The sequence below is a fragment of the Podarcis liolepis genome, assembly GCF_965112155.1.
Source record: "Podarcis liolepis genome assembly, chromosome: 9".
NCBI lineage: Eukaryota > Metazoa > Chordata > Lepidosauria > Squamata > Lacertidae > Podarcis > Podarcis liolepis.
This window is the reverse complement of record NC_139564.1, coordinates 51318652-51341867: the sequence shown is the minus strand read 5'-3', so window position 1 is coordinate 51341867 and position 23216 is coordinate 51318652. Positions and strand designations below refer to the sequence as shown.

The following is a 23216-nucleotide window of genomic DNA, read 5'->3' as shown; positions in this document are numbered from 1 at the left end:
CCAAAGTAGCAGATAAAAAGAATTGTGCCATGGCAAAAAGGAAGATGCTCAGCAGTGGTGTCAAAAGGAAAATCACTTGTTCGTCTTGTGTTCACCTAATTCCCCCACTTGGAATATAGGATGTTAGATGTTATTTGAGACTCCTGCTGCTTCTGATGGGAATAATTTTGCTAAAGACTTGTCCTGAAAGGTGAAGCTGGGGCTGTACAATTGCAAAAGGCTCTGAGCAGAAATTCTTGTTTCTTGCTGCCCTCTACAGCACAATAGGTGAATCAAAAGGATGTGTCCCATGATGACTGTGGGGAAAAGGCTGCTTTATTTGACTATGTATTGATGATGCTCTAAAAAGTTGTTCATCACTTTAAAGAGTGCACACTAAAGACAGACCCTCATGGAAGCACCCAATCAGCTGTGGCTGCCTTCTTCACAAACCATCACCACTGGGGGTAAATCAGTGTGCTGAATGAATATCAAATTGCCAGGAAAATAAAAATTAATAACATATATTTTATTATCTCATTCATATACCGTCCTTCCTCCAAGGATGTGGCCCACCCTTCCTTTATTTTTTTTATTCTCGAAACAACATAGGAAATTAGTTGAGAGGAAGTGGTCAAAGGTCACCCAGTGAGCTTTATGGGTGAAAGGGGGGTTGAACTAGGTCATCTCACTCCAAATTCAACACTCTCTAACTACTTCATTCATGACTATATAGAAGGGTCTGGCAACTTCTGTTTCAGTGTATCTGAAGAAGTGTGCATGCACACGAAAGCTCGTACCAAGAACTAACTTAGTTGGTCTTTAAGGTGCTACTGGAAGGAATTTTTTTATTTTGACTATGGCAGACCAACACGGCTACCTATCTGTAACTACTTCATCATGATTATTCAGACACCTGATTATTTATTGAAAGGGGACATGGGAATGGGTGGCTACATTTATTCTCCCATCCTTGAAAAGTCATACATGCTGTCTAAAATTGACAGCACTAGCTGCCTGTCTGGCCAAGTACCTTGAACTCACCCTAGATGCTGTCTATGGCTCCCATCTCCCCAAATAACCTTTTTCTTCAAGTGTCAGGTAGTGATGCGAAACATTTCACACACAGAGACGCACGTGTCAGTACTATATGAGTAGTTTATTTTATAATGGCTGAAGGAGGAGGTTGTGCTGTCATCATCCTGCATACTACTTCAGAGTGCTTGACTTCAAAATGCAAAATTAACTTGTTTTCCTTGGGTCATCCAAATTCTGCCCCAAATCATGTGCATTTACCTATCATTGAGAGTTACATAGATGCTGAAAAAGAAAGCATATATACTGCATCCCCGAATGCAACCAAACATGCTTCTATTTGTTGTATAATAGTGCTTTTTTAAAAAAAGAAACAGTGGCACAAAGTAATCTGATGTAATCTTCTTAAAAACCCATCATATTTTCTGTATTGTGTGTACACAACAATCCTTTGGAGGAGAAGCTGAAAAGGAGGAGTTCAAACCACCACAGTGTGACAACTCTCAAATCAAATCTCACTTCACCATGAAGTCCCCTCCATCCTTTTGTTTTTGTTTCACTCTTTCTTTCCTATTATTTGTGTTAATGTCTGTGTGTCATCAGTGTGCCATGTCATTTCCAACACTTTGATCAGTGTGTGCCTTTTCCTTCCCTTTCTCCTTCACAATTCTTCCAGATGGGTCGCATAAACCCAGATGACATAGATTTAGAAAATGAACCCTGGTATAAATTCTTTTCTGAGCTGGAGTTTGGACGCCCGGTAAGTGAGGCTAGAATATCAATAGATAAACTTTAGGAAATGAGATGCAGTTTACACTTTTCCAGATCAAATTGCCTAGATTCCAGACATGCTTCAGTGACTTAAAAAAGGAATAATAGATGCACACCGTCAAAGGTCTCGTGTGTTAGATATTGTGGTTGTGGTATATACATTTGGAATGTTTGAAGAAAATCCACTAAAGCTCAGAGAATGTTTCATAAGAATGGCTCACCAAACTGAACTTCTTTAATAGTTTTTCCTGAGCCCTTTACTATTGAAAACACAGATGATCACTAATTTGGAGTAATGATTCCTGAGACTAATATCTAAAAGCAATTTTAAATGACAAGAAAAACATAGTATGTTATACTTTTTATTAAAGTTTTACTATGCTTGTTTAGATTTAATAATTAAATTGATCATTACTCTAATTTAGACCCTAAGAGATCTTCTGTTATAGTTGCAGAAACACAAAATCAGTGATAATGAAATAAGTAGAGAAAGAGACCACCATCTTCCACACTGCACCACAATATTAACAGAAATGCCAAATACAGAGAATGAGTATGTCTGAGTCTTTACCTTAGTCTGGTAGGTGATGATTAGTGTAGTTTGTATCAGAATTCAAAGAGAAAATTACCCAAGCATCCCTAGCTGTTCATTCAAGTCCAACAAAATGAATGAAGGTGGAAGGGAGAGAAGCAGAACTTTGGTTATTTGCACCCCAGAACACTTTTCCCTCACCCTAAAAATCAGCAGAGATCTAAATAGGAGCTGGTGATATATTTGAATGGTTTTCTTGACATTTGTTTGTCTTGTAAGAATTAAGGCAGCTGATTTTGAACTAGGCAAGGGTTTAATAAGATGGTTGTATACTTTCTGTTGCACATTTTCCACATTCACTATTCCCCACATTTTTGTTATGTTTGTGCCACTCTTGTAATCTGTCCACACTCAGTTTCTAACTATGTTCACCTTCTCCACATGTTCCATTCCTTGCTGCCATTGATTCTCCTCCATTTCATCTCGCAATTCTGCTAAAATGATGCAGCCTCCTAAAAAGCTTTTGGATTATGTTCAAGACAATCCTCCAGGTCTTTCCAATGAGGTAAATTAAGCATGTTTCTTCTATCAATGATTAAAACTCGGGAACTGCATACATCATGAGTTCTCTTTCGCTTGGTTTCTATGTAGTGCTCATAGACACAACACCCTATAAACAGGCCTTCTAATTAAGTACAATTATAACTCGGTTTCTTTCTAGCATCAGTGGAGGGTCCCTCATACGGGCAATGGGGCAGCACACTGCACTCTCCTGTCCTGACTTGTACGTACAAGACATACTTGCTTCTCCACAAAGGTCCATTCTGACTGCTGCACATGCTCACTGCTCTTCTTCTGACCTGTTCTGTGTCTTGCCGCCGCCACTGTGCCTTCTCCTCTTTCTCTCAAGGGAAAGAAGAAACTAGGTGTTGTTCTTCAGTGTGAAATTGCCTTAAGTAGGATGTCCAGGTCCAGTGCTCTGCTTATTTACCCTGGAATTTCTGGGATTTACACAGTGGACACAAATCAGGACACAGGGGTTGGAGTTTTGGTGGAATGTTGTTGCTGGTGGCTGCTCCCAGCAAGTCATGTTGCCTAGGAGCACAGCTAGGCAGCAGCAAGAGAGGGAGAAGTTGGTAGCTGGCATCTCTCAGCAGACCAGAGGCACATGTGAGATGAATGGATTGGAGGAAGCAAGACAAGGAATAGCAGAGACTAGGCAACTTGGCAGTGGCCCCTCTCTCTAATCCAGCAGCATAGAAAGTAGAAGGCAGTTCTTGTCATCTAGAGTAGACAATATGCACATCCTCAGATTTGAGAGCCTTGGTATCCTTCATGTATCAGAATGTAACAGAGTGTAGCAGTATGAATATTTTACAGTTTAGCAGGACCAAAAAACGAGCCTTCAAAATGAAACAAACAGGACTGTTTTGGTAATATTCAAATACCTCGATGATGTTCCCCAGGTACCGTTAACTTGCGCTATTGTATATCTCCTTTTCACTTTTAAAAATAAAATTTGGTGATGATTTGGTGATGCATTTTGCAGCTGCAAATGACAGCTGCAAATCAGTTAGTACCTGCCCCCGAACAGGCAATTTATAATGAGCAAATTAGTTTGCTCAATGTCACAAAGATTTTGAAAACAGTTTTCCCTTGAGACATTAAATTCAGCAGGAAATGTATTTCCACCTTGCTTAAAGGAAAACGAGGCCTATTTATTTTAGAAAATGCAAAGTTAAACAGTTCTGACGTTTTCTCTCTCTTTTGTTGTCAGTTTAAAACAAGGCAGTGGTTTAACATTTCCATGAGACAGCAAGAAAAGATAGGGACAGCATCGAGGGGGTGGAATGGGACAATTTGAAGAAACATTTAAAATGCTGAGTCATTTCCTGGAGCCATTCTAAATAGAGTAGCCACCATATTTTGCCCATATCAAAATACAAGACAAATATGGAGGTTTCTGTATGACTGAGGCAATCTTGAGGAAAACGTAGAATCCTGCATTGCAGAGAGTTGGACTAGATGACCCTCGAGGTCCCTTCCAACTCTACTATGATTAGCCAAATTTCTTGGAGATGTGTGGTTTTCATATCTCTTCATTGTTCATGAAATGCAGAATAAGCAACATTTGCAATTATTTGGGCAGTTGTATGTAGGCAATGTTACACATTATAACAAGGCATGAATTTTGGCTTAAGGAAATGCTTTGTGCATAAGATGGATGCAGGCTGGCCCTACCTTTAGGCAAAGTGAGGCATAGGGAATAGCCACAAGGTCCTAAAGAACAGAGCAGTGCATACCATACAGCTTGCTGTTTCCTCCAGGTGAGGTAGACCATACTGTCCTACGGCAAGTGTTGACATAAGATTCAGCTGCCTGTCAAATGAGCTTCTGGAGATAGAATCTTAGCCTTCACTCTCAGCAGTAAAATGGAGTTGGTCAGCCCTGGCTGCATGCTGGTGCACAAGCAGTTAAACAAAACAGGAAAGGTTTCACTTAATATTCATTTAAACCCAGAAGGATGGTTTATTTCTCCTTAACAAGTCAACCTTAAATCAAGGTTTGTTCTTCGTTTATGAATCCTGGTTTGTTAGGGCGAAACAAACCACTATTCTATATTGTTAAGTAAGCTATCCCCTTCATTGTTTGTCCATCCATTTGCATGAAGCAATGAAATTGGTGACTAAACTCAAGTAAGTTTTTCACATCTCCAGTTCTTAAGCTTTTTTCCCTGCAAACTCCACCGGAATAATTCTCATTTCATCCTATGCTGAAGACACATTTCTTTACCTTGGTCTTTGATACCTGAGAGATGTTTTAGGACTTACCCTATTCTTTTTTGATAGACATTTGTTTAACTGATTTTAATATTATGTTTTTATATTTTTTTTAACTTGCCCTGGAACCTTATGGGGGAGGGTGGGTAAGAAATCTAAATACCGTATTTACTAGAGTCTAATGTGCCATCGAATCTAATGCACACCTCAATTTTTGCAACATAATTTGGCAAAAACAGGTGAGCATTAGATTCGAGTAAATACGGTAATAATAAATAATAATAATACACATAGTGTCTTGTCTCATCAGCATCTATTTCATGATCAAATTGGGGGGTGTGAACTTTCTTAAAATGTTACACTTTTAAAGTGCATATTAAATTAAATCATTTTCTAGGTTTCAACTGCATTTCTATTATGTTCAAAAATACTACTTCTCTGCCTTTAAAATATGATTAAGATCTTGAATACTTGTTGATAACGACTTCTGCATAACTTGGTTTCCAAGGGAAAAATCAATTTGGAGATGTTGGAAATGTGTATGCTCCTTTGGTATTTTAGCTCCCACAGGAGGCAGTGATGGCCACAAACCTTGATGGCTTTAAAAAAGGGTTATGATAATAATAATTTTATTATTTATACCCCACCCATCTGGCTGGGTTTCCCCAGCCACTCTGGGCGGCTACCAACAGAACACTAAAAACAGAATAAAACTTCAAACGTTAAAAACTTCCCTAAACAGGGAAATTCATGGAGGAAAAGGCTATTGATGGCTACTAGTCATAGTGACTATGGTCTACCTCCACAGCGGGAGGCAGTACGTCTCTGAACACCAGTTTCTGAGATCTGCAGGAGAGGAGGTGCACTTAGGTCTTGCTTGTGGGCTTCCCACAGACCTCTGTGAAAAATGGATACTGGACTAGATGGGCCACTGGCATGATCCAGCAGGCTCTTCTTATGTACTTAAATATCTCCAACAGATCCTGTTCCCAAATTACTTTTGGGTCTTGTTACTGAGAAGGGACTGTAGCTCAGTAGTGGAGCTCATGCTCCACATTCAGAAGGTGCCAGGTTTAATTCCTAGCTTCTCCAGGTAGCAGGTGATGGGAAAGGCCGCTGCCTGATACCCCGTCCATTGTCTGTCAGAATGGACAAAACTGGGTTAGGTGGCAGCTAGCACATAGCAACTTCCTTTGTTTCTGTGTTCTACTATACAATGCATTTGTAATGAATGTCAGTTGTGGTAAAAGGCCCTGATGTCAGTAGTCAGCATGTTTAGGCATTTGGCAAGAGCCTGCAGATTGGCAGGGAACTCACTGCTGACTGGATCCCCCAGAATAGCTACTAACACTATAAGAGGCAGAGCAGATTCAGCAGTCCACCGGCCTTGTCTCCTGCTGGGCTCCCAGTCCCCACTGTTAGGGTGGTGCACAGCAAGGAGGAAGAGGACGGAACACAGGAATAGTCTGGTGCCCAGGCTCAATAAATTCTGGAGTCCACTCTGGGTGGGTGGGGATGCAAAATCTCTTTTGCTGTCTCTCTCGGCACAGCGAAAAAAGAAATTACTGAAGTGATGTATAAGAAAATTAAAATGTAAATACGAATACAAGCTCTGCTGTCACTCGCCAAAAGTAAATGGGTTCACCCAGATGCAATGCAACAGCGATTGCTTCCCATAATACATTTTATGTGTGATTTCAGCCTGACCTCCTGCTTTTCCACAAAGAACAGTAGCACACAGTGTGAAAATTCTATTTTCAGTTCCTTGGGTCATCTCTGAAATTACATAGCCTGAATGTAAAATATGCTTAATATGTGAATGCATAGTTTTGTGCCCATGAAAAGATGTCCCTGGGATAACATGATTCTTTTTCTAGCTCCCACAAACTGTAGTACGATGTGTGTCTAATTCCAGCGCAAGCTTTCACACCAGTTAAGTGACTAGATTAAAAATAGTGTGTCACTAAGGACTGAGCATATATTGACAAGTTTTAAGTATTTGCATTCCCAAAGGTCATTCGGCTGTCACTTCTTAAGCAACGGAAAAAGTCTTTAGGTTGGTGGGACCAACTCTGCTCTTAACATGAAGTTAAGAAGGTCACCAAGTGGCCGTGCAAGTTATAGATGTGTAAGCTATGTATACAGAGAATTTCAAGCTTTCTTTGACATTAATACTTTGGTAAGTAATTATAGGATATCTCAAGTCTCTCATTTACTTATTGATTAATGTATTTATCTGAGATTTTATAGCTTCCACCTTTTAGCCAATGTAAATCATTGCACCTATCATTTTGGGAACAAGCTTAAAAAGGAACAGTTTGCTGCTTGACCTTTCAGGTATTAAATGAGGGACATAAAATTAACTTTGAAAGCTGCCTCTCTTCTAATTTTTCAAGCTTCTCTTGGTGTGATAAATTATGATGTTCCTATAGTCATTGCATAGTGATTTCTTATGAATTATACCAGTGAAATCCCATATGAAAGGCTAACTGTCTTGCTTGTTTGTGCCTCCAGACTTCCTTATATTACAGTCCAACAGACAGAGGCTTGGGCAGACCTTCTAGGTAAGAATAACTTTGATCAATGAATGGGGGGGAGGGGCTGTACAGAGACTTCTGCTCATCTATAGAGCAGCTTGCATTTGAAAGTAACTGGACTTGGTCTTCCTCCTACAGGAAGACATTTCCATATAGCCTTTTTGGGTAAAGCACAGGCTCCACCCCCCCTATTTTTGCTATGCCTAGACTGATATGCATGTTTCCTTACTCCTTACCTCAGTACAAATCTAATAATCTGTTCTTGTCCCTTTCTCTTTGAATATGAAGCATAATTTGTCCTGATGCTCCACACACCATCAAATTTCCCTCCTCTCTGTTTTCAGCATCTCCATCGCAAGATTTGTTAGTGTGGTTAAATTGTTTGCATTCTCATTTTGTGTTGTTTTTCAAGTGCCAAACCCATGAAGTGAAAGGATGTATGTTGCTGCCAGCCGTGTTTATCGTGCATTCAGATTAAGAATAATGTAATCACCAGCTCTCCATTAGGCTTATGTCAACTGTCTGTAAATTATATGGCAGCAGTAGAAGCCTTCCTTCTTGCCGGGAAACCATGGTTTTGGAAAATGCTTTGAATTTATTAAGGTACCCCCTAATTGGAAGTGGAAAAACAGGCAGGTTACACTGTCACTATAACTGGACTTGTTGTTGTTAGTGTCAGGCAGTGCTTCAGGAAGCATTCTGTTCTTCCACAAAATCATAGTTTGGTATTATGTTTCACATTGTCCATTCAGTTGCTAAACTGCAAAAGAGCATCCCACAGATGCTGTAGGGAACTGGAACTTGTGTTGTATGTTTTGTGTGCTGTCAAAAAGAAAAGAGTCAAGGCCACAAAGTTGTCAACCAACAGACCCCAGCTCTGATTCTTGCCAACTTAAAAGAGCTTGAGACATGTAAACAAATAAATCGGGTTCAAAATGAGATTGTTGTCACACTATTTGGCCTAATCATCTTGTTGTTTGTTTTTTATTATTACTACGTAATTAAGTCAGCACTGGGTGATGAGAACATCACTGAAGTTTTTTTAATGCATCCTGTGCAATGACACTCATACTGCTTATTTCCTTAGTTCAACAAGTACTGCAAGTGACTACAGGAAAAGAAGGAAGTCTGAGCCAGCGGTACCTCATCAGAAGGCACACAGTGATCAAAATGCAAATCGGACTAGTCTGGGCCATACAAATACGCAGAACACATATTCTACACTTAGGAAGCCTGTTACAACCTCTTCTCCATCGTCTCCATCAAAAGCAAAAGGTAAGAAATTAGCACAGTTGTAAACAGGCTATGATGTAATTATACAAACATTCCTTATAAACTGCAAAATATTGTTGAGCTGTTGATGGATGCCGAATGCTATTAGATGGTAAGCATTCACTGATCTCTCAAATGTCTACAAGCAAGAAGTCAAAATTCTGTGCTTATATTCATATTCATCCTCTGGGGTTTGGGTATTTTAAAAAGTTCTCTATATGAAGATTATTCTGTTTTTTGTTTTTTTTAAATGCAGTCAGCATTTGTGACTGTAATGTATGACATGCCATTTAACTGCATTTCTTCTGTTGTCTGGACAGAAAAGAATGTTCTATTTTTGAAGATATAAAGAATGTTATACCTTCTGTCATACACAAGAGTTTGAATGAGGATATGGATCTCAAAAATAAATGGGGGGCACACATCCCCCCCCCTACATACGAGACCTCCTAGTAGGCTATGGCTGTGGCTACTAGAGCATTATAATAACCAACTCTCATTTGTTCACAGTTAAACTGAATCCATCATAAATCTTACCAAAGGTGCAGCCTCTTGAGGAAAGGGAAAGATAGTTTAGAAGTGTCTAGGTTAGAAGTCTGTCTCTACACTTCTTGCTATGCCTTGCTATCAGTTTCTGAACAGGATGTGTGTTTTGACTTGTCTGCTTTGATTGCCCTGAAGAGGTGACATGATCACTGCGTATAAACCCATGGATTTTCATATGGTCAGAAATGAGACAGTCCTGGTAGACTTGCTGGAAACAGGTGCTCGGTCCTCCCACTGCAACCTATAAAAATATTTAACTGCTAGTAGAAGCATGAGATTCTATTTGCTGAACCTTTAGATTTTAACAGTGCAATCCTATACCTGTCTACTCAATCAAAAGTAAGTACCATTGATTTCAGTGAGGCTTACACCCAGTAAGTGTGTAAAGGATTGCAGCCCAGGGTCTAATAAATGCTTAGATCTGTTTTTCATCCCCTATGCTTTGGTAATGTGTATCTTACATTAGTGCTTAATGCTAGGTTAGGAAGACTAACTGCCTTCTCTCTGTTCTTTCTGGCATGTGCTGATTGTCTTATTTCCTATCTACTTTTGAATCTCTTAATTTCTGGCAATGTCTCTTTTTCACCATGCTGCTCTGTGGATTATAAAGGTGGGGATATTAGCAAAGTGTGTTCACCCCTTTCCAGTTACTCAGTGCCCAACTACAGCAGCTCAAATGAATTAGATTACTGTAGAACCTATGGACAGCGCTTGGCTGTGCCAAGTGACTCAAGAAGGGCAATCAGCTACAAGAATGGCTGGCAAATGTCCCGTCAGAATGCAGAAATCTGGAGCAGCACGGAAGAGACTTCCTCTCCCAAGCGGAAATCTCGCAGTTGTGATGACCTGCTAGCAGATGATCGTTGTAGCTTTCCTGACCCACAGAATAAATCGGAAAGCATGGTGTCTCTGTTATGTGAGGAAGATTCGAAAGGTGGCTCCACACTTACCTGGGCTTCCCCATACGCTTCTGAAAGCCGTGGCTCCAGTCACTCACGGGCACGTCATAGATCAGCACACGACGCTCCTGGCTTCCTGAAAATGTATAAGAGGATGCACCGTATCAATCGGAAAGACTTGCTGAATTCTGAGGTAATCTGTTCTGTAAAGTCCAGGGTATTGCAGTATGAAAAGGAACAGCATAAAGACCTGCTGCAGGGCTGGAAAGACTCCTCTGCTGAGGAAGTGCCCAGAGACATGGTGCCCAATAGAATATCTGAATTTGAAAAGCTGATTCAGAAGTCAAAATCAATGCCAAACTTAGCTGAAGAAGCACTGTCAGCAGTAACCCTCCTCGAACCCCCTAAAAATGGCTTCTGTACAAAGAGACGGTTTTCCATCGAGTCCTTGCTGGAGGAGGAAAACCAAGGCAGACATGCTACTCAGGTACAACGGAATTACAAATCTAAAACTCTGGTGCCAATTCACATTGAAGTGACTAGTGAGGAACCGCAAAGATCTAATCTGGACTTTTCAGACAGTGACCAAGATGGGGTGGTCTCTGACCTCAGTGACTTTATACAGATAGAAGGCTCTTCCTTTTGTAGTGAAAGTGATTTTGACCACTTTTCCTTTACGTCGTCGGAAAGCTTTTATGGATCGGGCCACCACCACCACCATCACAAGCATCTCATCAGCTCCTGCAAAGGGAGGTGCCCAGCATCGTACACCCGCTTCACCACCATGCGGAAGCATGAAAGGGCTAAACAAGAAAGTACCCCAGAAGACCCTAGAAGACAAGACTCTGACTCTGGCCTCTCTAAGATAGCATTCCTAGTCAGCCCAGTGCCTTTCCGGAGGAAAAAAACGGCAGCCCCAAAAAAGCAGGCTGAAAAGACTAAATGCAAATCAGTTGTCTTTGACGCTCTGGACTCTGCGCTTAAAGATATCTGTGACCAAATCAAAGCAGAAAGAAGAAGGGGAAGCTTGCCTGACAACAGCATCTTGCACAGACTTATTTCTGAGCTGCTTCCAGACATTCCCGAGAGGAATTCCTCCCTTAAAGCTCTTAGGAAGAGTCCCATGCTCCAGCCTTTTCATCCACTGCCTCAAGATGGTGCTATTCATTGCCCTTTGTACCAGAACGAATGTGGAAGATTACCACTTAGTGCCTCTTACCAAGACATGGAAACAACCAACAGCAGCAGCCAAGAAAATGATAGTGCACTATGTTTCCAAGGTTGATTATCTCCTTTTCTTTATGCTTGTGATTGAGTCATCCACCCCCTATCCTTTCACTTCCAGCCCATTGTCATTGCATTTATATTGTGTTTTTAGAAACAAATTGTTTGTGGTGCAAAAAGTCATAGGAGTGAAAGGCTCATTGATGAGTGTAAAATTAAAGCTATCTGTGCATAGAGATGCAATTATCAGATCTTCATAGGCTTCTAAAATAGTAAAGTTGTGGTTCATAATGGAAATGAAGGTCACACCCTTGAAAATCTGCTCCCAAGGAAGTGATGTAATTTCCTCACCCAGAGTTTTTAAAGGTAGGAAGATGCTTATGATCAGGGCAAAAATATCCCAATAAAATGCATAAGCAGTAGACCATGGGAAGCTATTAGAGAAGCTATGTTGTGCAATAATAGCATTAAACAATGCAAGAAAAGCTACTTTTTAAATTGGTTCTAACTAGGCTCACAAAGAGTATGCACAGTTATAGCTGAAACGTATTTTTACGTTGCTCATTTAACCATCCCTTTTTAGGTAAATAGAATGTTAGACCCTTTAAGAGAACTGTCCATTGTACAACTATTCATTTTTGAGGGTGGCAAAACTAGATCTCTTTAACTATTTTAAAATGCCTCCATTCAGATTTGAGAGGCACAAAGGCCAGAAGACAAAGACGAGGAGTATTGATAGCCATTTCTAACAGTTCCATCTTGCATAACTTAGCTTAACTTCCCATTTTAACAACAACAAAAAGATGTTGGTATATATTAATTGCACAGAATACTATTCTGAGACATTCAACTATACAGTGGCCTGTTTAACACATAACACTAATCTATAATTTAGAACTATGTGCACAAGCAGCAGCAAGCCTCAGGCTTGTGCACTCCCCTCCCCTTCTCCAAGGAAGAATTTGGAAACATCCATTTTTAACTAACTAGTTTTCTGTTGGATCCACGCTCAGTGTGTGCTCTGGTTAGTTTAAACTACAGGTTGCTGAAACAACTGTAAGCTGTTAGGTGAGGAGGCTGAGCAGCCTCAACAGAGCTCCACTGCCCCTCCAGATCGCAAGAAGGTAAATGGCGTTTCCGTCCCGGTGTTTCCGTTGTGCCAGAAGCGGTTTAGTCATGCTGGCCAAATGACCCGGAAAGCTGCCTGTGGACAAACACCGGCTCCCTTGGCCTGATAGCAAGATGAGTTCCGCACCCCATAGTTGCCTTTGACTGGACTTAACCATCCAGGGGTCCTTTACCTTTTACCCTATCTTTTACTCTTTATCATCTGTTCTACCACTGTAAATTGCCCCCAAATATGCTCTTTTGGGAAATGGCACCTTCCTGGGGGAACAGGAGCTGTGGGAGTGATTTTCAGTGAGAAAGTGGCTCAGAGATAGATGTTGCAGTTGCGATCCTAGTTGTCTAGTTCTGGACTTATATAAAAGAGGAATGCATACTTATTGATAATCTGAAAAATGTCATGTAGTTCACCTTTCTGTGATTGTGGCATGTATCCGATACATTCCCTTGCATGTGGTTCCATATTTTAAATCTTGTGATTCATTGCTATGCTTTTCTTACCCTTCGCATCCTTAATATCTCATACTTCTGTTCCTTTAGTTGCTCAAATCACTGTTGTACAAGTTAGAATTAGGGTGCTCTGGTCCTGCTTTTGCTCTTTAATTGCTCAAGTTCAGTTTTAAAGCATAAAGTATTAGTGGAAGAAATTTCCCACAGATCAGGTTTTAGCTTCTGTTTGTCCTTTTCATTTGTTGGTTTTTATTTTTTTAGCCCCAACTTGCATTTTGCATATAATTTAGATGTAGTGCCCCTTCAAAAAGAGCCCAACGGCTTTATTTTTAATTAAACTGAATTTCACAAAGTGACATCTTATTTTCAGTAGACCAGGAGTCTCCTGGGAACTATTCTGCTTTCACGGATGTGGGTCGATGTGCTCCAAAGGAAAGAAGAGGAACTCCAGAGAGAGAGGTATTTAAAAGAAAATGAGCAATTTAAAAGAGTTTGAAGCCAAAAAAGGCATTCTCTGTAGTTGTCACTGACATTTACAGTGGTGCCTCGCAAGATGAAATTAATTCGTTCCGCAAGTTTTTTCTTCTTGCGAGTTTTTCGTCTTGCGATGCACGGTTTCCCATAGGAATGCATTGAAAATCAATTAATGCGTTCCTATGGAAACCGCCTTCAGACCAGGTCCGGGGACAGTCTGTCCCCCGACCTCATCTGAAGGCTGGGGGGGGGGACAAGGGCTTCTCTTCCCACCCCCAGCATTTTAAAAAACCCCGGGACAGCGGAGGACTTCTCCGCTGTCCGGGGCGATCTTAAAATGCTGGCGGGCGGCATTTTAAAATCGCCCGGGACAGCGGAGGACTTCTCCGCTGTCCGGGGCGATGTAAAAGCCCCTGGGAAGGCAGGCAGGGGGGAGCAAAGACTTTCGCCCCCCGCCCGCCTTCAGAAGAGGTCCTGGACCTCTTCTGAAGGCGGGCGGGGGGCGAAAGTCTTTGCCCCCCCCCGCCTGCCTTCAAAAGCCGTCCGGGAAGGCAGGCAGGGGGGAGCAAAGACTTTCGCCCCCCGCCGGCCTTCAGAAGAGGTCCTGGACCTCTTCTGAAGGCCGGCGGGGGGCGAAAGTCTTTGCTCCCCCCCCCCCGCCTGCCTTCAAAAGCCGTCCGCGATAGCGGGAAGCTCTTCCCTGCTATCCCGGACTGCTTTTAAAATGCTGGCGGTGGGGAGCAAAGCCTTTCGGCCCCCGCCGGCCTTCCTGGACCTCTTCTGAAGGCCGGAGGGGGGGAAAGGCTTTGCTCCCCACCACCAGCATTTAAAAGAGGTCCCCGGAGATTTCCCTATGGGCTTTCGTCTTGCGAAGCAAGCCCATAGGGAAATTCGTCTTGCGAAGCGCCTCCAAAACAGAAAACCCTTTCGTCTTGCGGGTTTTCCGTCTTGCGAGGCATTCGTCTTGCGGGGTACCACTGTATAAAAGTCCACTGTTTATCAATGGTACTTTTTCTTGCCCAGGTGCTACAAAACAAGTACCGTATATACTCAAATATAAGCCAACCGAATATAAGCCGAGGCACCTAATTTTACCACAAAAAACTGGGAAAACTTATTGACTCGAGTATAAGGTGGTTCACCACACCACAAACCTCCTGGTGGGCTGGAGTGAGTGTGTGCGCACGTGCATGCGCTCGCAGCAGAGGGGGCTTCTCTCTCCCCCCCAGCCCCTCCCGTCTCCCTGCCTACCTAGCGTTCTGCCAAGAGGCAGAGGCTGGTGGTGGCAGCAGCGGAGGAAGAACAAGCAGCCCAAAAGGGCTGCTTTTCGGCTGCTCGTTCCACCACCGCCGACAGTGACAAAGGCAGAGGAGGAGGAAGGAGCAGCCCAAAAGGATCCTCACTCGAGTATAAGCCGAGGGGGGCTTTTTCAGCATAAAAAATGTGCTGGAAAAGTTGGCTTATACTCGAGTGTATATGGTAACTTATTTGCCAACACAATGGAACTAGGATGGAAAAAGGAAAGGGAGAAGAAAGTGATATTCTGGTCCCCAGAAGTCTTGATGTTGTCTCTGAAGGCCTAACTGCCTGTAATGTTAAATGCATGAATGCATTTAACATGTCGGGGGACAGAGTTGTGTCTCCATTGAGGGGGCTCCAATGACAAATGCATTTATGTGAGATTGATGATTATTTGTCACTCTCAACAGTGGCTGGCGTGGCACACTAGCATTTATGGAGTAAGGCTCACCCTCAGGTTCCCATTGCACATTTGATACTCACAGGTACCAAAAAACTAAATAGGTGCCATACCATGCCTGCCAAACATCCCAATTTGAGCAGGGCGGCTCAAATTGGGAGCTTTGGAAGGGAGGTGGGCAAGGGCAGGCAGGTGTGAAAGGAGAGGCAGACAATGGAGAAAGGATTGGTGGGGCGAGAAAGACTGAAAAGGATTGACACATGGTCCAGAGATTGACAGTTGGGGGGATCTTCTAATCTGGCGTATATATAGGCAACAATCATCGGACTCTGGCCTATCTGTGACTCCTGATTCCTTAACACTCTTTAATCATCCTGTTAAAAAAAATGTTCATCCTGATTTGCATCCCCCAGATGTTGGAAAGTATGCCATGCAGTTAAAAAGCAATATAAAAGTCTCTTAAACAAGTTAACTGAATAATAGACAAATCATTTATAGCATAAATGCTAATAAGAGACATTGGAGACACTATTATTTTTAAATGTTAGGCCTTTTACTTAAGGGCTTACATAAAAAAGATTTTTAAATGGTTCCCTTCTTTGCAAAGTTTTCAACATAACATTTAAATATTTATATTCATGTAGACTCATTTCTTTCGCTCCATTTCAGAGACTGCCAGCTAGAGCAATATATGATTTTAAGGCTCAAACCCCTAAGTAAGTATTAGTGACTGCTGTTTTTCCTTTAAAAATTATTATGTATGTTGGAGCTGTTTGCAGAGGAAACAAGAGCTATATGTAGCACTTTTAATTGATCTAGATGAGTCTGTATATGAGATGTAGTTAAACTATTGTGGGCTAATTGTGGAATATTTAAGCATTCTACAATATGCAAATGTTCAGTCATTTAACTTGAATGAGTCTCTGCAGTGTTTAACTGCAAAATAATGCATAGAATCATTCTCATGAAGTATTCAGCTATATCAAAGGCATAATAAATTTTAGGAAACATAAAATGTTACTGGTTTTTAAAGCTGAAGGGCGATATATATTGTTAGTAACTTAAAGTCATTAATTTCAATGGATTTACCCTTAGTTGGATAGCAACTGAAGACTCCCCCATCCCAATACAGGAAACAGTTTTAAAGTGAACTATGTATATTTATGTGTGATACTAAAAGTTCATTTTAGCTCCCTTTGCACAATGGGAGCACATGAATAGATGCTGCTAATGTGGACATGGAAATACAGTGGTACCTCGTTCTACAAACAGTCCTGTTAACGAACTATTCACACAATGAACTCCGCAAAACCAGAAGTAGGTGTTGCAGTTAGCGAACTTTGCCCTGGAAGACAAACAGTGGAAGGGCACTGGCGGTGGGAGGGAAAGCATGCCTCAGTTTAAGAACACTTTGGTTTAAGAATGGACTTCCAGAATGAATTAAGTTTATAGACCGAGGTATCACTATATGGTGTTTTTTCCTGCTTGCATGTACATTGTAACCAATATTGTTCTTTTACATTCCTGTTCAGCAAGAGAAATACAAAAAGTGAGGAGGGAACCAGAACTAAAGAATGACAGAAATAGAAGGGTATTTAACTTAAAGCAAGTTCTCACAGAAAAAAGCATCATAACTGTTTTTATGTTTGCACTAGGCCAATAACATCAATTAGAATTTATGTGCTCATGACTCTCCTTCCACAGACATTTAGGAGGAGGAGTAATAATAATAATAATAATAATAATAATAATAATAATAATAATAAACATTCAAATCAGATCTCAATATAAAGCTCATTTGAAGTACAGAAAATCCAAACAGCTAGCTTAACATTACTGTTTATAAATATCTGTTACAGGGAGTTATCCTTTAAGAAAGGCGATACGGTCTATATCCTCAGGAAAGTGGATCAAAACTGGTATGAGGGTGAACACTATGGAAGAGTTGGGATTTTTCCAATTTCTTACGTTGAGGTTTGTGTGTATTGCCATCTTTTTTCCCCCTTCTGTGTTAGCTTTACAGAGTACTTGCGCAAACTGAATAGACTGATTTAAAGCAACCACCATTCTCTTTCCAGAAACTTCTTCCCCCCGAAAAAGCACAGCCAGCAAGGCCACCACCCCCAGCACACATTGCAGAGATTGGAGAAGCTGTTGCAAAATACAATTTCAATGCAGATACAAATGTGGAACTGTCACTGAGAAAGGTAAGCAATGACTAACAGCTTCTTTGTCAAGTAAGCATTTAAACAGTATTGTTATTCAGAACTAAAATTACCTGAAGTGATGGAACGGAACGCTGCTGTTTCACACTGTGGCTGGTGAGATTTGTGGCTCATCTAATGAGAAAACAGGTGAAAAACAAGAGACTAGCCAACTTTTAATAGTACCTAGTGTTTCACACATATTTGAAGTGTTCGAAATAATTCACATACGCTGTCTTGCTAATCTCTTTAAAAGGGTCCTATAAGTTAGACAATATATTGTTTGAAACAAGTGCTGATGCGCTCAGGTCCTTCCTGCTTGGAGACCTTTCATAGGCGCCTGGTTGCCCAATATGAGAACAGGACCCTGGACTAAATAGGCCCTTGGTCTTATCCAGCAGGACTCTTCTTATGTTTTTACATGTGTCTCACTTTTCCAGTGTGTTACAGCCAACAGTGGAAAATTAAAAATACAATCATATGAATTGAATGAAATAAATAACTAGAAACTGTCTCCACTAGTAAGAAAAGTTGCTGTAGAGAGCAACCGGGGGGAGGGGGAGGAATCTTTTTTACAATTATCTTTCTGGAATAAAAATCAGGAGGAACAATTCCTCAATTCCACATTATTCTCATTTTGTGGTTGTGGGCAATTCTGAAAGTACCAAAACCCACCTGGTTGAGGTGAGCTTTGGGGTTGGAGTTTTCAGGCTTGCAACTCTCGCTCTTTGTCACGATCTGAAAGATTGGGTGGTAATGAACATGTGATTGCTTTGTAGAAGATTATCACATCTCAGCTTCCAAGTTTTGCCTTCCAGGGAGACAGAGTAATTCTCCTTAGACGGGTTGATCAAAACTGGTATGAAGGCAAACTACCAGGAACCAACCGACAAGGAATCTTTCCCGTGTCCTATGTGGAAATCATAAAAAAGAATGCCACCAAAGGAGCAGATGTTTCTCCTGTTCCTCCAATACCCCAGAGTTATTCCAGCGACAGAATACATCATTTAAGTTCAACTAAGGTAAGGAGAACTTTGATCTTTTCAAACATGTCTAGAATACTCCTATGCACAGACTCGAGCCAAATTAACCAATGGAATTGGTACATATTTATTGAAACGATCAAGCACACAGCACTACTATACTTACAATACTTTCCTCTATGAAAACACAAATGCATAGTTTTTTGTTTGCAGTATTTATATCAAAAAAAGTTCTCCCCATTGTGTTACCTTTATGTTTTAAAAAAGTTTCCTTTTTGTTTTTTAAAAAATGATTCTCAGAGTTTGTTAGCATTAACCGTATTAAAGCCAATGGAAATCCACTTCATTTGCTACTGTTTATTGTAAGCTGCTTCCACTTTGTCCAGTTTCTTGCTCCCGTAAATGCAATGTGGATTGGTCAAATTGAAGGTTCCTCTTTTCACGTGTATAAACCTGTGATGGGGAAGAAGTTTGGTTGAGTTTTCAGGTTAAGGTGAACTTACTTAATTTGCACTTCCCAAAACAATGCCTAAACAAAAATGAAGCTATCCTTCAAAATTCACACTTCTCTGAATTTTGCCTTCTAGTTTGTCAACCAACTGATGTGTATAAAAATATGTATAACGGGAGGAGATGTGCATAGTAATGCATGTACAGTGGTGCCCCGCAAGACGAATGCCTTGCAAGACGGAAAACTCGCTAGACGAAAGAGTTCCGTTTTGGAGGTGCTTCGCAAAACGAATCTCCTATGGGCTTGCTTCGCAAGACGAAAATGTCTTGCGAGTTCCTGCGGGGGGTTTTTCCTTCCCCCCCTCTTTTTCTAAGCCGCTAAACCGCTTATCCGCTTATCTGCTAAGCCGATAAGCCGCTAAAAGCCGCTAATAGCGCTAATCCGCTAATCCGTCAATGGGCTTGCTTCGCAAGACGAAAAAACCGCTAGACGAAGAGACTCACAGAACGGATTCTTTTCGTCTTGCGAGGCACCACTGTATTCTTTAAAATAGCATACAACAGGCAATACTTATACTATCGCTTAGTAGAAGTGGCAGCAACCCACAGGTAGCTTTGAATAGACTGCCTTGGTGCTACAGAGGCATGGGCATCCTTATACAGAAATGTATGGTGCCAGTGCTGTGTGCATTTCACTGTCCTTTTTGTTGAGGACCTGCGTGGGCAGCAGCAACAGTTCATCAGAAATTATTCTGCAGTCCACTGATGGATCACAATCTACATCCTGTCCATCAAGCCATGTTTCTGTCCTAAAATCATATCTCAAATCTGCAGCTCTTGTAATGTCAGATGTTGAACAAAAGAGGATTAACACTATGATAAACTATTTGAATGTGAGGTGTTACTGTCATTGTGATGTACTATTAATTGCAGTTTCTCCAGCATTTTAATATGTGCAGGTGTCAGTAGGGTATTTTGCTAGTATACAGTTGCAGCTAGCAATTGATGGACACTCTCCACCTAAATGTTTCATAACAAAAGAGAATAGACTCTCTTACTACCACCACCACCCACCATAAAATCTCTTCAATCCATAAATATATAGGATGTTAGTGGAGAACTATCACTTTATGTGTCATTGTTCATAATATTTTCTATCTATAGATGATTACTAGAGGGATGCTAATTGAAAAAAGCTTTAAAATTTTGCAAACAGAATTCATTTTCTCCCTCTCTATGTGTCCAAAACATATGTCGACTAGCAATTGAGCTCTTTCCATCTCCACTTCTCTTGTCTCTTCTGAGCACCAAAAATATAGTTGATGAACTCTTTTAATGTTTACCATGTAATCAGTTCAAATCATCCTCAAACCCAGAGGTTCTCATATTGTGGCCTACAGATCACTAGTGGTCGGCAAGCTCCATTTTTGTGGTTTACACAAAGGTTATATTTCAGTAGAGATCGCCTGTACTTGGCCCTGCACCTGATTTTTCCTAATGACTGAGGTCAAGTCTCTTTTGACCATGGACAGATGTCTCAAAATAGCAAGGCTCTGGCCTATGACCCATGATCTTCATTTTTTTAAAATGCTGTTTACTTATTTTCCCCTAAAAATTACCAGTTAAAAGGACTTTTCTCAACCTCAGACACCTCATTTCCACAATACTGCACTGGTGGTGCTGAAGAGCTAAAAGGTTGTAGTAAGTAGTCTGAGGCCCCCAGCAATCATCAAGTGGTCCCTAATAATGATAAAATTGAGGACCATTGCTCTAACTGCATCACAGAGAAAATTATGAAACAATTTCCTCTCCTTGCTCACTTGCCCTTGCTCACTTGCACTTTGCCCTCACAGGCCTGCACACACCCTCCCATATATAGATCCAAATGGCCTACTTGTCCCCACAACCATACATACCAACTGGTGCAAGCAGGAGTAGCCTGTATCATGGAAAGAGAAGAGTGGCCCTATGGGATCTATATATGGCTGGTGCCCATACTGGCTAGGTATTTTTCACTGAGACCTGGCTGAGGGCAAGCCTGGAAGAGAAAAAGAGAATAAAGAGCTCTGCCAAACCTCCTGCTCAAGGGTCACTGAATCCTCTTCCTTGCAAGAGTGTTCCTCAGAGTGGCATCCTGACACTGTGTCACCCCAGCTGTGGCAGCAGGGTTGAAAAGAATGGCAGTTGGCTACCAGCTATCGCAAGGAGCTCTGTCTCTCTCTTGCTGTGCAGAGAGGGAGAGGAAGGGGGAAGGCTAGTGTGAGGTAGATAAAACCCTAGAGAGCTGCTGCCTATCAGTACGGAAAATACCACGCTAGATAGACCAGTGGTCTGATGCTGTATAAGGTGCCTCCCTTTACCCCTAGAGTTGATTTCAATCATTCCAAGAATTATCTCAAAAGTTTTTTTCTTTTCTTTTCAAATGAAGGTTTAATTTTGAGTTTTAATAACAAAAACTACATTTTCAGTATTTACTGAAGCAATGGATATCTACCGATGCAATATACGTATGAATCCCAACTCTTCCCGTTCTTACAAAAAGGACCTTTATTTTGCCAGAAGGAAACTTCAATCAATATTTAATTTTACAATATGATTCAGCCAATAAGGATATTCAAAATATATGGCTGTGTGTGTTTACAATTATTGTCTATGATGTGCAATAAGTAGCATCGGAATGCTGTATACTTTCGAAAGACATGTAATTATACGTCAAATGCAGTATGCAGTTGTATTTAAAATGTTTCTGCAAAGTTTCCATGTCAAGTGATGATTTTTTTTTAATGCTTGCACAACCTGAGATTGCCCAGTTGGTGTTAATATTTACTAGTATTTAATAGTACCCCAATCTGAGCTGCATTTTTATTTTTTTGACAGCACCACTCTGCTCTAAAAATAAGAATAGCTATGGTTTGGGGAATTCTGGCAATAACATTTGGACCGTTAGTCATAGGCTTACTAAAGGACAGTAGAGAGAACATAACTCTCATGGATCAAATTCACTTCATGAACTCAGTGATTCAGATCTGTCTTGATGTTTGACATTTAAGCTCTGGGCATGAACCTGATACAGTTTCACTTTTCAGATATGCTTTTCTGCTCTTCTGATTCATGTGATAATGATTTCAGACATTTATGCTCAATGAAATAATATCCTATGGCTAGGAGATGTCATGGGGGGTGTGCGTGTGTGTACACACACACACACACACCTACCTGAGCCCATTGCCTTTTTTCACTTTGTTTTAATTTCTATGCTTTCCCTTATTTCTCAAGTTGGATTCCAAAGCATCATCCCCTCCTCTCAGGTACCGATCCTCTCCTTGTCCAGATTCTAATAAAGGGAATCTTCAGGCTGTCACCGATGAATGGTTGTCACTGACTCTTGCCGTCTCACCTTCAAGCACACCTTCCCCAACTCCTCCACCTTTTCCCAAACTCTTTCTTTCTGATTTAGAGGAACTTGGCACTCTAGCTTTGACAGGTCCGCAGAGCGTGCTGGGGCATTCAGATAATATCACTCCTCAAGTAAAGCATGACCATTTTGTTCCAATTACCTCACCAAAGGCTTCCCACTCCTTCCCTGAATCTCCAACTTCACCTCAGCCATTTTCTTCATCTGCCTGTAAATCACCTCCTCCAGCAACCTGGTTTCATGACAGCGTGCGTAAGCCTGTTACCAATAGTGTAAATCTGAGCGAAAGTAAATGTAGCAATTTCAGAGAGCTGAGAGGAAGCCTCACCAAGGAAAGGAAAAATTTCTCACAAACAACTCCGGAAGTTCAAGGAATAGCAGGCCCTACTCTTGTTCTCTCCAAAGAAGACCCATTATTCAGAACCCTGACGGAGACTGACGAACCAGAAGAAGAAATCTGTGAAGAGCTGCTAGCGATAATCCAAGGGGGCCGGTCAAAATGTAAAGATTCAGGTTTCTACAGGCGTGCCCCTGATGTAACAGAACAACTGGCAAGGCTTCATATAGAGGAAGAGCTGAGCCATGACAATTTAGAGTCACTCATATCAGTTAAGAGAGAACCTATGATACCTTGCGAAGGGGACAGTTCACCAGATACTAAAAAAGAGGTATTTAAACTTCTTAAGATAAACTCCTACATTCTCATCATGAATTCAAGTCTTAACTTTCTGTTGTGTGTGATTCTGCCTGCATGTGCCTTTCTAGTATAAACTGGAATATTTTGAGAACAGTAGCATGCACATTAACACACAAGCCCTCTCTCCAGTTCTTTTCTTTTGGA

General features: G+C 41.2%; 1 protein-coding gene and 1 long non-coding RNA gene across 53 annotated transcripts in view; one reads left to right on the top strand and one right to left on the bottom strand.

Moving 5' to 3' along the window:
- Positions 1-23216, bottom strand: part of LOC310686406 — a 109652-nt gene that overhangs the window by 25373 nt on the left and 61063 nt on the right. For 2 of the 3 annotated variants that reach the window (XR_014515859.1, XR_014515861.1), the window contains 3 exons: positions 20877-20998; positions 18828-18963; positions 10403-10487 (listed from right to left, as the gene is read on the bottom strand). This is a non-coding gene — a long non-coding RNA (uncharacterized lncRNA). Of the gene's footprint in view, positions 1-10402; positions 10488-17601; positions 17663-18827; positions 18964-20876; positions 20999-23216 lie in introns of all 3 variants that reach the window. The other variant, XR_014515860.1, reaches the window with a different exon arrangement.
- The window catches only part of SORBS2 (sorbin and SH3 domain containing 2), a 184527-nt gene that overhangs the window by 140912 nt on the left and 20399 nt on the right, over positions 1-23216 (top strand). For 16 of the 50 annotated variants that reach the window (XM_083459667.1, XM_083459620.1, XM_083459623.1 and 13 more), the window contains 11 exons: positions 1691-1774; positions 2826-2882; positions 7612-7661; positions 8722-8909; positions 10063-11631; positions 13521-13609; positions 15993-16039; positions 17183-17297; positions 17402-17530; positions 18346-18549; positions 22237-23043. In XM_083459667.1, coding sequence (XP_083315793.1) covers positions 1691-1774; positions 2826-2882; positions 7612-7661; positions 8722-8909; positions 10063-11631; positions 13521-13609; positions 15993-16039; positions 17183-17297; positions 17402-17530; positions 18346-18549; positions 22237-23043 — 3339 coding nt within the window. The remainder of the gene's footprint in view (positions 1-1690; positions 1775-2825; positions 2883-7611; positions 7662-8721; positions 8910-10062; positions 11632-13520; positions 13610-15992; positions 16040-17182; positions 17298-17401; positions 17531-18345; positions 18550-22236; positions 23044-23216) is intronic. The other 34 variants (XM_083459648.1, XM_083459655.1, XM_083459650.1 and 31 more) reach the window with 10 other exon arrangements.